The following is a 12,383-nucleotide window of genomic DNA, read 5'->3' as shown; positions in this document are numbered from 1 at the left end:
ACGAAATTGAAGAAAATCCAGTAATTTTAGATAACATTATGTGGAGTGATGAAGCTTCTTTCCCATTATCCGGCCATATTAACAGACATAATTGTATTTACTGGTATAATGAGAACCTGCATTTAACATTAGAGCAACAACTAAATGAGCCTGGTGTCAATGTTTGGGGTATTTCAAGTTTTGGTGTTTTAGGACCAATATTTTTTGATGGAACAGTCACAGGAGATAAGTGTCTCGAAATTCTAATGAATCAAGTTGTTCCCCAGTTACAGCAACAGCCTAATTCACATGACCTTTATTTCCAACAAGATGGGGCCCCTCCACATTATTCATGAGTGGTCCGCGAGTATCTGGATGAAACATTTCCTAATGAATGGATTGGCCGAAGAGGCCCACTTGATTGACCGGCACGTTCACCAGACTTGACCCCAATGGATTTTTTCTTTTGGGGAGTACTCAAGGACAAAGTTTATAGTCGAAAACCAAAAAGTGTCAGTGATTTGAAGAATTACATAAGAGATGCATTCCAAGAAATTAATACCCAAGAGACTTGTGCAAAAAAGTTTGTCGAAGCGAAAGAGGCGACTTCAAAGCTGTTCAAATTGTAATGGAAAACAGTGTGAGCCCCTGCGCTGATAACACTTAAGGGCTTTTGTATTATTGTTCAGAATAAAATGTAATTGTCAATGTTATGCTTGTGTTAGTAAATATAATTTTATATATAAATCTAAATAAATGTTATTATTTTCTGGCCACCTACTTTTGAACCACCCTGTATATTAGATATTTTATAGATGATCGTGTTGTTTTTTTACGGGATCCACTGACTTTTGTGGTAGGGACATAGTGATATAGGGGGTGCACCCCAGCCATGGTAAATGATGGGGGCCCCAAAAGCCTGTCTGCATAAGGAGCATCAGTTATATAGAAGGTGGGGACCAATATTCTAGATGTTGCATTAGGAGTCACCTGTTTATCACAGCTGTTACTGGTTGCCCCTTTTTTATCACTAGGAGATTAGCTTCTCCCTCATGCATGTGCTGCCGCTTGTCTCTATTTGGCCGAGCATTTTAATAGGTCCGGCATGTAGCTGCTTCACTGACATCTCTAGCTGGATTGGATTGTTGTCAGGACAGTGACCGAATCAACTTGAAAATTGACATTGACTTTTGGTTTTGAAGCTGAAAATTGCTCAGAGCAGTTGTCCCTTCCCCTCCCCCACTCCTCATGGAATCTGATTTAATAACATTAAGCAAAAAGGGTGACGCCGAGCACACGGAAAGCTTCACCGGGAGTAAGGACAATATGAGATCTGCCCCTGGACCAATGCCCGATGGGAGGGTCCTGGGGGAATGGCTGATTAATATCGTGGTTGTTCTTTCAGGTGATTGTAGATCTCACCCAGGAAAGGGATTATCTCCAGTCTCTGAATCCGCCCGCTCCGGTCAACTCTTCAAGTCCAGATATGTTGTCAAATGTGGTCAACCATTTTTCTACAGAGGACAAGCAGCATCTGGCAGTGGAACTCGCAGACAGTAAAGCAAAATTACGACGGCTACGGCAGGAATTGTGAGTTATTTTTCATCGGGAAGACACTGGTCAAAATGGTGCAGAGATCATAAAATACTGTAACCTATACCCCAGAGCTGTACTCACTATTCTGCTTGTGCAGTCACTGTGTACATATATTACATTACTGATCCTGTCCTGATCCTGAGTTACCTCCTGTATTATACTCCAGAGCTGTACTCACTATTCTGCTGGTGCAGTCACTGTGTACATACATTACATTACTGATCCTGTCCTGATCCTGAGTTACATCCTGTATTATACTCCAGAGCTGCACTCACTATTCTGCTGGTGCAGTCACTGTGTACATACATTACATTACTGATCCCGAGTTACATCCTGTATTATACTCCAGAGCTGCACTCACTATTCTGCTGGTGCAGTCACTGTGTACATACATTACATTACTGATCCTGAGTTACATCCTGTATTATACTCCAGAGCTGCACTCACTATTCTGTTACTTATTCGAAACAGTCAGCAAGCATGACATGCTGAATTATGAGCGCAGCTCTGGAATATTATACTGAGCCGTGCATTTTCTTTTATCTTCAGATTTCTAAGAAATACGTTGTTTTTTTTTGTTGTTGTTTTTTTTTCCCTTTACCTGCTCAGAGAAGAAAAGTCGGAGATTCTCTTGGACACTAAACATGAAGTAGAAAGACTGAACCTGGAGCTTCAGAGGCTCAAACAGGAGGTAAAAGAGAAATCACTTCATCTGCTTGGACGAGGGCTGTCCGGCGACATCCGCTCATTCAGATTTATAAGGAATTATTGAGCGGGTTGCGTTACTTTCCTTCCATGTGGAAACCCTGTTTTTGCCATTTACCGCGACGTCACCATTAACCTGCTGCCATAATCAATCAGAAATCTCACCCATGAGGTCACAAATAACATTTTTTTTTCCTCTAATCTTTTGGCATTTCTTAGAACATCCAGTTGGCGGCTGAGGCTCGAACCGCGCGCACGTACCGGGATGAGGTGGATTCGCTGAAGGAAGCAGCCAGCAAAGTCGACCGCCTGGAAAGTGAACTCATCCGCTGCAAAGAGAAACTTCACGACGTGGAATTCTACAAAGCGCGGATGGACGTAGGTGACATTTATCTGCGTCTGGGAACGTGAGGGGGTCACATCATTTGTAGGACTCTCTTCAGGACCGGCATCATTTTCTGGATGCCCTGCGCCAGGTTTCGTGACACCCGGAGAATGAACTTTGCTGGAAAAGATTAAATTTCCAGTTTCTCTCCGGAGGAGAAATGTGATCTCATTAACTTTACATGTAGAGAGCTGCGGCGAAACTGAGACGACGCTGATCCATGTGGCATTGTGTGCAGGAGCGCTGACCCAGGACGACTCCCTTCATCCTTTTGTATAGATTAATACATACATTTATTATATTACCACCTATTACCGCACATACAAGGGTATAAATTCCATTAGTACAGCAGGAATATGTTCTGGATTGACAAATGTAAAACGGTAATGGAAAATCTGCCATCAGATCATTTGTCTGCAGCATCCATCTAGGTCGGAGGAGGGGAGTTGTAGTTCTTAAGCTGAATAAAATGCCAGAAATTCAGTGTAAACTGACCCTACAGCGGTCATTTCTGGAGTATCAGACTTTACATATCGCACAGTCTTCATGATAAATGTACCGTCTGTCATCGGTGTGTAGGAGCTGAGAGAAGATAATCTGATTCTCATCGAGACCAAGGCTCTGTTGGAGGAGCAGCTGGAGGCGGCGCGGGCGCGGACCGACAAAGTGCACGAGCTGGAAAAGGACAATCTGCAGCTAAAATCCAAGATCCACGACCTGGAGCTGGTAAGGGGGCAAATGCCGCACCACAATGGGTTACTCTGGGTAATGGCACAGTCAGGGCTCATAATGTGCTGCTTCTGTGTCGCCAGGACCGATTCTCGGACAAGAACCGAATCGAGGAGCTGATAGAGGAGAACATGGTGCTGGAAATCGCTCACAAGCAAAGCATGAACGAGTCGGCGCAGCTGGGCTGGGAGCTGGATCGGGTGTCCAAGAGCAGCGAGCTGTCCGATGGTAAGAACGGCGGGGAGACCCTGTCATTTTATAGTAATAATCCTATATATACTCGCTATACTAGAGAAAAACCCTCTGCTGCCTGTTCAGGTGATATAAGGATGCGATTAGTATCGTTTGATTGTTTCTTTGCTCCGGCGCTCGGGTCGTGTTACCTGCTCTTTATCATTTACGCAGTGAGTCACCAACGAATTTCCTACAATTGACAAATGTAGCAGAGGAGCGCCCCCTGTTGGGTGGCGTGGCATAAATCTACTGATTATGTCAACTAAAATCCGAGGGATCGAAGGTGATCAGCTACAGTGCAGTATCCCAAGTGCAGGCACCTTACATACAGCGGATCCAGCGCTCTTCGCTCCCCTGCTCAGATACTTACAACTTATTCCTTGACAGCCAGGAAATCCTTTGTGTTTGAGCTGAATGAATCTGCGTCCAGTCGCATCCTGAAGCTGGAGAAAGAGAACCAGGGTCTTCAGCAGATCATCCAGGAGCTACGAGAAGCCTCCATCAGTCTGGAGCAAAGCAGCCTGAAGAGCCAGGAACTGGAGAAGGAGAACCAGCAGCTCAACACCAAGGTGGGCACGCGGTGGACAGGGTGACTGACTTCCTCCTGCCATGTGGCTTCTCCCATTTGGTGGTCTTATGCAGATTGATTATAAGAACATGGGGGTCGTTGTGTGTGAAATGTGGGGGCAAATATGTGACCAATTAAAGAATTTATTATTTTTTTTTTCCCCTTTTAGATTGAAAACCTGCACACTCAGATTGAGAAGGAAAAACAGAGCAGCTCGGACTTGGAGAGTCTTGGAGAAGATTTACTGAAGGAGAAGGAAAATCTCTCTCGAATTCTGGAGAATGTGAAATCTGAGAAGGAAAAGCAGGTCAGTAATGAAATGGTCGCTGTCATTTCATCAAACTCTGCATAAATCAATAGTACAAGCGAAATATAAGAAACAAGTGTAATAAATCTTGTCTGATAAATCTGAATCTTTCTTCACTTATGAGCCACTACTTCTCCTTTATCATTTAATCTGAAATACTGCTAAAATCCATCTTGCTCAATACAAGTTTGACTGCCATCTCATTGAGGAGACAGATGCCTACTGAGGTTTATGGAGAGGGTGGAAGGGGAGAGGCAGAGACACATATGAGTGCTGTATTCACAGCTACACTGCTCACTACTGCTATGTAATGGTGCTGCATTCTAGAAGTGTTTATTCTATCTCAAAGCAGATGTAGATTCACAGCTACACTGCTCAGTACAGTTATATAATAGCCACCATACAGCTTCTGGTAATGTGCTACATGGAGACAGGAGAGCAGAAATCCCTCATATCTTTAATACTTAATAGCAGCTCGTCTCCAAACACCAGCTCAAAGACAACTGTGAGTTAGAGAGAGCGACTGCAGAGGGAAAACTGGTGGAAAGTGCAGGATACAATGGTGATATAATGGCCAGAAATCATATTATCCCTCATGTAGACACCTCATCGTATTCTGAACAGTCACCTGAACTGAGAGGTGTTTTATTTGTTTAATCAATATTATATCCAGACAATCATTTTAGATGGATATTTTGTTTTCTGCAGATTAAGGACTTGGAACAGGAAAACAAACACTTGTCCCAGGCGATGACTGCTTTAAGACAAAGAGCCCAAGAAAGCACTGATTCAAGAGTCAAAGACGTTGAGATGGAAAACAAGGTCCTCCATGAAACCATCACAGACACCAGCAGTAAACTGAACGAGCTGGAGCATGAAAAGAAGCAGCTGCAGAAGGCCCATGATCAGGTGAAGGACAAGGCTGAACGAGTGGAGGAGATGGAGAAGGAAGTCCGACGGCTGGAGAAGCAGAATGAAGGGTTGGCTAAGAAGTTGTCCTCCACGAGGATCATTGAAGAAAAGGTGGAGGTTCTGGAGAAGGAGAATAGAAAGCTGGAAAGTGAAAATAGAATATTCAAGAAGTCTCTGGATACGTTGCAGAATGTCTCCATCCGGCTGGAGGTTCTGGAGAAGGAAAACAAGCAGTTGGATGAAGAGAACGTAGAGCTCAGGAGAGCGGTGGAAGCGATGAGATTTTCCTGCACCAGGATCACCCAGATCGAAAGAGAGAACAGCAAGCTCCAGAAGGAGAAGGAAGATCTGCAGAAGAATGTGGAAGTGCTAAAGTCACTGGGAAAAAAGTCTGAGCGTCTGGAAGTGAGCTACCAAGGCTTGAGTGAGGAAAACTGGAGGCTTCAGCAGATGATTGAGGCTGGAAATAAGAAAGTGACCGAGCTGGAGACCGAGCTTATGGACACAGAGAAGGAAAATAAACAACTGCAAAAGACCCTGGAGGAGATGAAGATCTCCAGCAAGAGGCTGGAACGTTTGGAACAAGAAAAGAAGATGGCGGAGCAGGAGATGACGCAGCTGGAGAAGGACAAGAAGATGTTGGAGAAGGAATCAAAGAGGCTTTGGCAGCAGGTAGAGCTGAAGGATGCCATATTGGATGATAACACTGTGAAGCTGGCTGACCTGGAGAAGGAGAGTAAAACACTAGAGAAGGAGGTTTCCCGGCTAAGGGAGTCGTCTTCTAGAACCAGAGAACTAGAAAAGGAAAATAAAGACCTGGTGCAACAGATGACTGTCGATAAGAGGACACTGGCAACACTGAGAGAGGTACGAGCTCAGCACATTACTGATATTAGTGGGAAACATAAGGAAACCTATTATCATACGCTCGCCTGGCAGATTCTGAGTTAATAAGAGAATAGTACTTTGTTCCGGATCCTCATCGGGGGTCCCAGCGGTGGAAACGTGTGGAATACCTTTTAAAGTGGTTTTCCACATTGAAGTGTAGGCTCTGGTCTCTGTGTATTAGCTGCAGGAGTTACATTATGATTACAGTGCACATCACCGCTGCAGCCAATCACTGACTCTGGTGGCTTGTGCTGTCTACATCCGTCGAGCTCATAGATTTGCTGCACTTTGATGTGTATTGTAGTCGTGATCTCCCTGTCACAACCAATACACAAAAACTGAAGCAGTGCCGAAGAGTCGGCACTGGACCGGGGTAGGATGTGTACCGTATTTACATTTTGGTGTGGATTACCTGCATGACTGCATCGTGCTCAGGTAAATGGAAGTTAGAGCTTTTAATGCAGCTTTGATTGTGAGCGGCATATGATAATCTGCATTAGAAGTGGATTTTTCCTGTAAAACGTTGGTGTGTAGATCAGATGGCGATTTGTTGTACACCTGTCTGTTACTAACTCGTACCCCTGTCCACAGGATCTGGTCTTGGAAAAGTTAAAAACCCAACAAATGTCAAGCGAGTTGGACAAACTGAGCCTAGAACTGGAGAAGATTGGGTTAAATAAAGAGTTAATGCTGCAAGATGAGAACAGTAATGCTGAAAAGTAAGTGAACCCCATGTGCAAAAAGCTTCAGTTCAGCTTCTGGCCCCGGTAGTATAATAATACGGCAAGTAAAGATGTGTTGCCTGAGGAGGGGGAAGAAGTAGATGAATGCAGTCTATTGCTCGCTGTTTTCAGCCATTTCGGGCAGGGGAGAGGGTGACTGTATTGCTTATGAATTGGGCAACGTCTCGGTGCCGAGTAATCGCTTCTCCACCCTTGATCGTATTTCTATACAAAGACGTGAATTCATTTATTATTTATCTAAATGAACCCTTATTCACACTGTGCCCTGTTTTACAGGAAATACAAGATTCTGGAAAGTAAGATTGAATCAACACTAAAGACAACTCTGGCCGTAAAAGAAAGTAAAATCCTGTCGCTCGAGGGTCAAGTGGACGAAGTCCGAAATCTTAACCAGCAGCTGCAGAACGAGCTGAACTCTGTAAGACGCTGGGATTGGGACTATGTGGGGATTCTCATCTTAGACATTTAATGATTGTCAAAAGCGTAACTGGCGAGGAACTGGTGTTCACAGTGTATTTAGAAGTTTCTGATTTATTTTCTGAGTTTGGAGGGACCTTTAAGACCTTTAAATTCTGCAGATCAAAGCAGAATAGTGATTAATCTCCTACCGTGATGAATACGGACTCTGCTATGTATATACAGTCTGAACAGGAAACCTAATCAGCACCAGGAAGGGTCCAGCCATCACCAGCAGGGGCAGGAGGTGCCAGCGGAGCCTGGGAAAGTGGCACAAACTCTACATCAAAAGAAGAAAGTCAGATTGTAGATTTAGATGGTCAGCAGTCTTGTAACATGCCAGGCGATGTGACTCTTCTGTTCCAGTGATCTTGTCCTTTGCTGCTATATTTGTCTTGTCCAATATTTCAGCTGAAACAAGATCTCGAGATGCAAAATGAGAATGTAGATCCGACCGTCCAGAATTCCTGGGGTCGGAGCATCCGAAAAATCCACGACACTGAGACGCTGGAGAACGGACATCCGGAGAGCACCCGGGAGCTGTGGAGGGCGAAGGACCGAGTCATCGAGGTGGAACGGGATGTAAGTTCTTTTCTTTGAGGAGTTTCTCTTCTTTTCATTTCTATTGCAACTCCTTAGGGTAAATGGTCACCAAAATGTATATTATATTAGACCATATCTTTATATTTGTTCTGATATAGAGTTCCAAAACCGCGGTTTACCTCCATCTATTTATAGTTGTATGATACAATTCTGCTTCCGGTGTCTTTTATTGTCTGCAGCGCTGATGTCACATCAACAGCACTTCAGTCAATCAGTGAGCTCAGCGGCTCTGTCCAAGTAGATGGCACCAGTCACTGAGCTCAGTGATTGGCGGCAGAGATGTCGACGTTACGTCAGCAGCGCTGACCCAGCCCTGGACCCTGTGGACCAAGAAAAAAACACCTTTTAAATCTGTCTCCGATTTGGCTCCCCCTAGTGGTGGCTGCACACAGACAGATATTTCAATGTTACTCAATCTGAGAAGGCCTGGGAATGTCTGGCATCAGCTGGCCTTGCTCTTGACGTAATGTATGTTGGATTTTAAGCAAATTTTATATATATTTTTTTTCTTTGTGTTTTGTGTAGAATGCAGCTTTGCAAGCAGAGAAGAAGATGATGAAAGAGCAACTGCGGCATCTGGAGACACAGAACCATTCTCTCAATAACCAGATGGGGGCGCTGCAGAAACAGATTACTTTCCTACAAGAAAACAACACAACTCTGCAGACGCAAACTGCAAACCTGCAGGTGAGAAGCTGCAAGGACGACACAAGGAGAGGGGTTGGAGGGTGGCATGGTGGTGGAAGTTTATATGCCGGACTTTAACCCTTTTATATTAATCTTGTTCAGGTTGAGAGCTCGGCCGCTGCTTCCCAAAGTGTTTCCTTAACATCCCAGATCTCCCAGCTGCAGAGCCAGCTGTCCACCCTGGAGGGCGAGAACGACAAGGTGGCACGTCAGCGAGAGGAGGCCAATGCCTGCCATGACGCGCTGCTCCGAGATCACAATCACTTGGTGTCCCTGTATGAACGCCAGTCTGCGGAGTATGAGGGGCTCATCAATCAGCACAGCGCCCTGAAGACGCAGCACAAGAGCCTGGAGCAGACGAGCCGCAGCCTGGAGGATAGGTGGGTGCTTAGTGCTGGGCGTCTGGTTGGAAGGATTTTAGGGCGAGGGAGTTGCTACAGAATCTGTCACACACTTTCAAGGAATTGTAAAAAAAATATTTTCCCAAAAATGTATTTCTTCCAGAATTTGTGCCACCTTTGTGCACAGGTTGTGTCTTTTATTGTAGCTCAATCCAATTCACTTCATTAGAGCCGATTGGCAATGCCGGACGTCACCTATGGAAAGCTTCAGGGCTGATCTTAGTTTAGGGCAGCCATGCTTTACTAATCCTGGACACAACCCCTTTAACTATCTCTAAAATGTCCTAGTTAATGTTTTGTCACCGCCTAGTGTATAATATGCCTAATTTTCTCCTCATTTCAAGATTTCTGCTTGTTATCAGTAAGTGGAGATGTTATTGTCACCTAGAGGCCAAACACCTGTAATATGTCACAATGTATCAGTGCAGGCAGAGCTCTGTCCTATGCTGGACTGTAGACCGATACATTGTAACGACTCAAACAAAAGAGACCAAACACGATCAAAAGAGACCTGAGTTAGCTGAATATATCATATAAAAATAATTTCTTTATAGGAACACTTATTAAAATTAGCTTTCAGGTAAGTGGTACATAGAGGTAAGACAAGACACACACATGGATATGGGACAGGACGTCACCTACTGGGTACCCCACTACACCAACAGTAGTATATTTGTGGTAAATCAATCAATTAAATATTAATACCCCACATGGTCCAAGTGATATAATACTTTATAAGGTGTCCTAAAAACACATGACCAACCGGTAATTATTACATATGATTGTCAATAATGAGATTACAATGACAGACACTAAGTAGTGCTAAAACAGGTCCACTCATGAAATGCTTAATAAGGCCCTAGCGCAGGGGTCTCAAACTCGGCTGGGTATATGGGCCGCACATGGAAAAAATTTGAATTTGGGGGGCCGCATTCTTTGTTCAATGTGACATTTTTAGTGATACCATTTTTTTTGTATACACCTTTTGAACATTTTTTCCGTGTTTATTTTTTTATGGCTTGGGTCGTTATGGATGTGGCGATAATAAACGTGCACTTTTTTGTGTTTACTTTAGTTTACATATAAAACAGCATTTTTAGTGCCCAATATTTTTTCATGCTTTATTTTATTTTTTATTTTTTTTACAATTTTATTTCCCCCAATTGGCCACATACAGTAATATTGTCTTACAATTAGCATCATATAGTAATAATGGAAAACATCTTGTAGTAATGTTCCCCATCCAAGTCCCCATCTTGTACTAATGTGCCCCATCCAGGTCCCCATCCTGTGGCTATGTGCCCCATCCTGGCGCCCATCTTGTACTAATGTGCCTCATCCAGGTCCCCATCCTGTGGCAATGTGCCCCATCCAGGTCCCCATCCTGTGGCAATGTTCCCCATCCAGGTCCCCATCTTGTGGCTCTGGTCCCCATCTTGTGGCTCTGTGCCCCAGCCAGGTCTCCATCTTGTGGCTCTGTGCCCCATCCAGGTCCCCATCTTGTGGCTATGTGCCCCATCCAGGTCCCCATCCTGTGGCAACGTTCCCCATCCTGGCGCCCATCTTGTACTAATGTGCCTCATCCAGGTCCCCATCTTGGGGCTATGTTCCCCATCCAGGTCCCCATCCTGTGGCAATGTTCCCCATCCAGGTCCCCATCTTGTGGCTCTGTGCCCCATCCAGGTCCCCATTATGTGCCCCATCCAGGTCCACATCTTGAGGCTCTGTGCCCCATCCAGGTCCCCATCTTGTGGCTCTGTGCCCCATCCAGGTCCCCTCTTGTGGCTCTGTGCCCCATCCAGGTCCCCTCTTGTGGCTATGTGCCCCATCCAGGTCCCCTCTTGTGGCTATGTGCCCCATCCAGGTCCCCTCTTGTGGCTATGTGCCCCATCCAGGTCCCCTCTTGTGGCTATGTGCCCCATCCCGGTCCCCATGTTGTGGCTCTGTGCCCCATCCCGGTCCCCATGTTGTGGCTCTGTGCCCCATCCCGGTCCCCATGTTGTGGCTCTGTGCCCCCTGTGCTGTTCTTAACACATATAAAATAGAAAAAAAAAAAGATGATTCTCACCTGTCCTCCGTTCCCTCGGCGGCCTTCCTGCAGATGTGGCCCGCAGGCACCACAGAGTCCGACCCCTTGACGATCCCGACCTGGTCCAGGAGGAGCCGCTGACAGCAGCGCTGCATTGCCGCACAGAGACTGTCTCCCAGCACTGCATTTTCAATGTCAGCCGCCGGCCAATCAGAGGCCAGCAGCTGACATCTGCATATGGCAATGACGTCATACTCGCTGCGCCGACACGCAGATATCAGCTGCTGGCCTCTGATTGGCCAGCGGCTGGCATTGGAAATGCAGTGCTGGGAAACAGTCTCTGTGTGGCAATGCAGCGCTGCTGTCGGCGGCTCCTCCTGGACCAGGTCGGGATCGTCAAGGGGTCTGTGCCTGCGGGCCGCATAAAGCAGCCTCAGGGGCCGCATGCGGCCCGCGGGCCGCGTGTTTGAGACCCCTGCCCTAGCGGGCTTGTAATCAACAAAAGGTTTTATATATGAATGCTCCCAGTAAAATCACAGGACTTGGCACTAAGTGGCACATATGTCATATATCACATGAATACAATAACCTGGGACAAGTTATGTCATACCTAATAAAAAAACAGCAGGGTACTGCAGTGGAGGGGACCCGAGGCGCATGCACGTCCACCCCAACGCGCGTTTCGGCACGGCCTTCAGGGGGTGTCACGGAACACGCGTTGGGGGTGAACGGACGTCCACACCAACGCGCGTTTCGTGACGCCCCCTGAAGGTATGACATAACTTGTCCCAGGTTATTGTATTCATGTGATATATGACATATGTGCCACTTAGTGCCTGTCTGTCATTGTAATCTCATTATTGACAATCGTATGTAATAATTACCGGTTGGTCATGTGTTTTTATGACACCAGTGCTCTATAAAGTATTATATAATTTGGACCATGTGGGGTATTAATATTTAATTGATTGATTGATTTACCAAGAATATACTGCTGTTGGTGTAGTGGGGTACCCAGTAGGTGATGTTCTGTCCCATATCCATGTGTGTCTCTTGTCCTCTATGTACCACTTACCTGAAAATTAATTTTAATAAGTGTTCCAATAAAGAATTTATTTTTATATGATATATTCAGCTAACTCGGGTCTCTTTTGATCGTGT

The 12,383-nt window shown here is 45.4% G+C and overlaps 2 protein-coding genes across 4 annotated transcripts in view; one reads left to right on the top strand and one right to left on the bottom strand.

Annotated features, from left to right (window-relative positions):
- DGLUCY (D-glutamate cyclase) overlaps positions 1-12,383 on the bottom strand; it is an 87,493-nt gene that overhangs the window by 3,101 nt on the left and 72,009 nt on the right. The window lies entirely within an intron of this gene.
- Positions 1-12,383, top strand: part of CCDC88C (coiled-coil domain containing 88C) — a 56,943-nt gene that overhangs the window by 22,459 nt on the left and 22,101 nt on the right. For all 3 annotated transcript variants that reach the window (XM_073638244.1, XM_073638246.1, XM_073638247.1), the window contains exons 8-20: positions 1,385-1,569; positions 2,185-2,266; positions 2,500-2,658; positions 3,245-3,391; positions 3,478-3,622; positions 4,016-4,197; positions 4,366-4,503; positions 5,212-6,282; positions 6,895-7,022; positions 7,323-7,464; positions 7,914-8,084; positions 8,631-8,792; positions 8,895-9,172. In XM_073638244.1, the coding sequence (XP_073494345.1) occupies positions 1,385-1,569; positions 2,185-2,266; positions 2,500-2,658; positions 3,245-3,391; positions 3,478-3,622; positions 4,016-4,197; positions 4,366-4,503; positions 5,212-6,282; positions 6,895-7,022; positions 7,323-7,464; positions 7,914-8,084; positions 8,631-8,792; positions 8,895-9,172 (2,990 nt within the window). The remainder of the gene's footprint in view (positions 1-1,384; positions 1,570-2,184; positions 2,267-2,499; positions 2,659-3,244; positions 3,392-3,477; positions 3,623-4,015; positions 4,198-4,365; positions 4,504-5,211; positions 6,283-6,894; positions 7,023-7,322; positions 7,465-7,913; positions 8,085-8,630; positions 8,793-8,894; positions 9,173-12,383) is intronic.

This window comes from Phyllobates terribilis, unplaced genomic scaffold (genome assembly GCF_046119375.1).
Source record: "Phyllobates terribilis strain yellow unplaced genomic scaffold, ASM4611937v1 Scaffold_7__3_contigs__length_470593459, whole genome shotgun sequence".
NCBI lineage: Eukaryota > Metazoa > Chordata > Amphibia > Anura > Dendrobatidae > Phyllobates > Phyllobates terribilis.
Note: the sequence above shows the minus strand (reverse complement) of the source record. Positions and strands in the feature narration are given on the sequence as shown.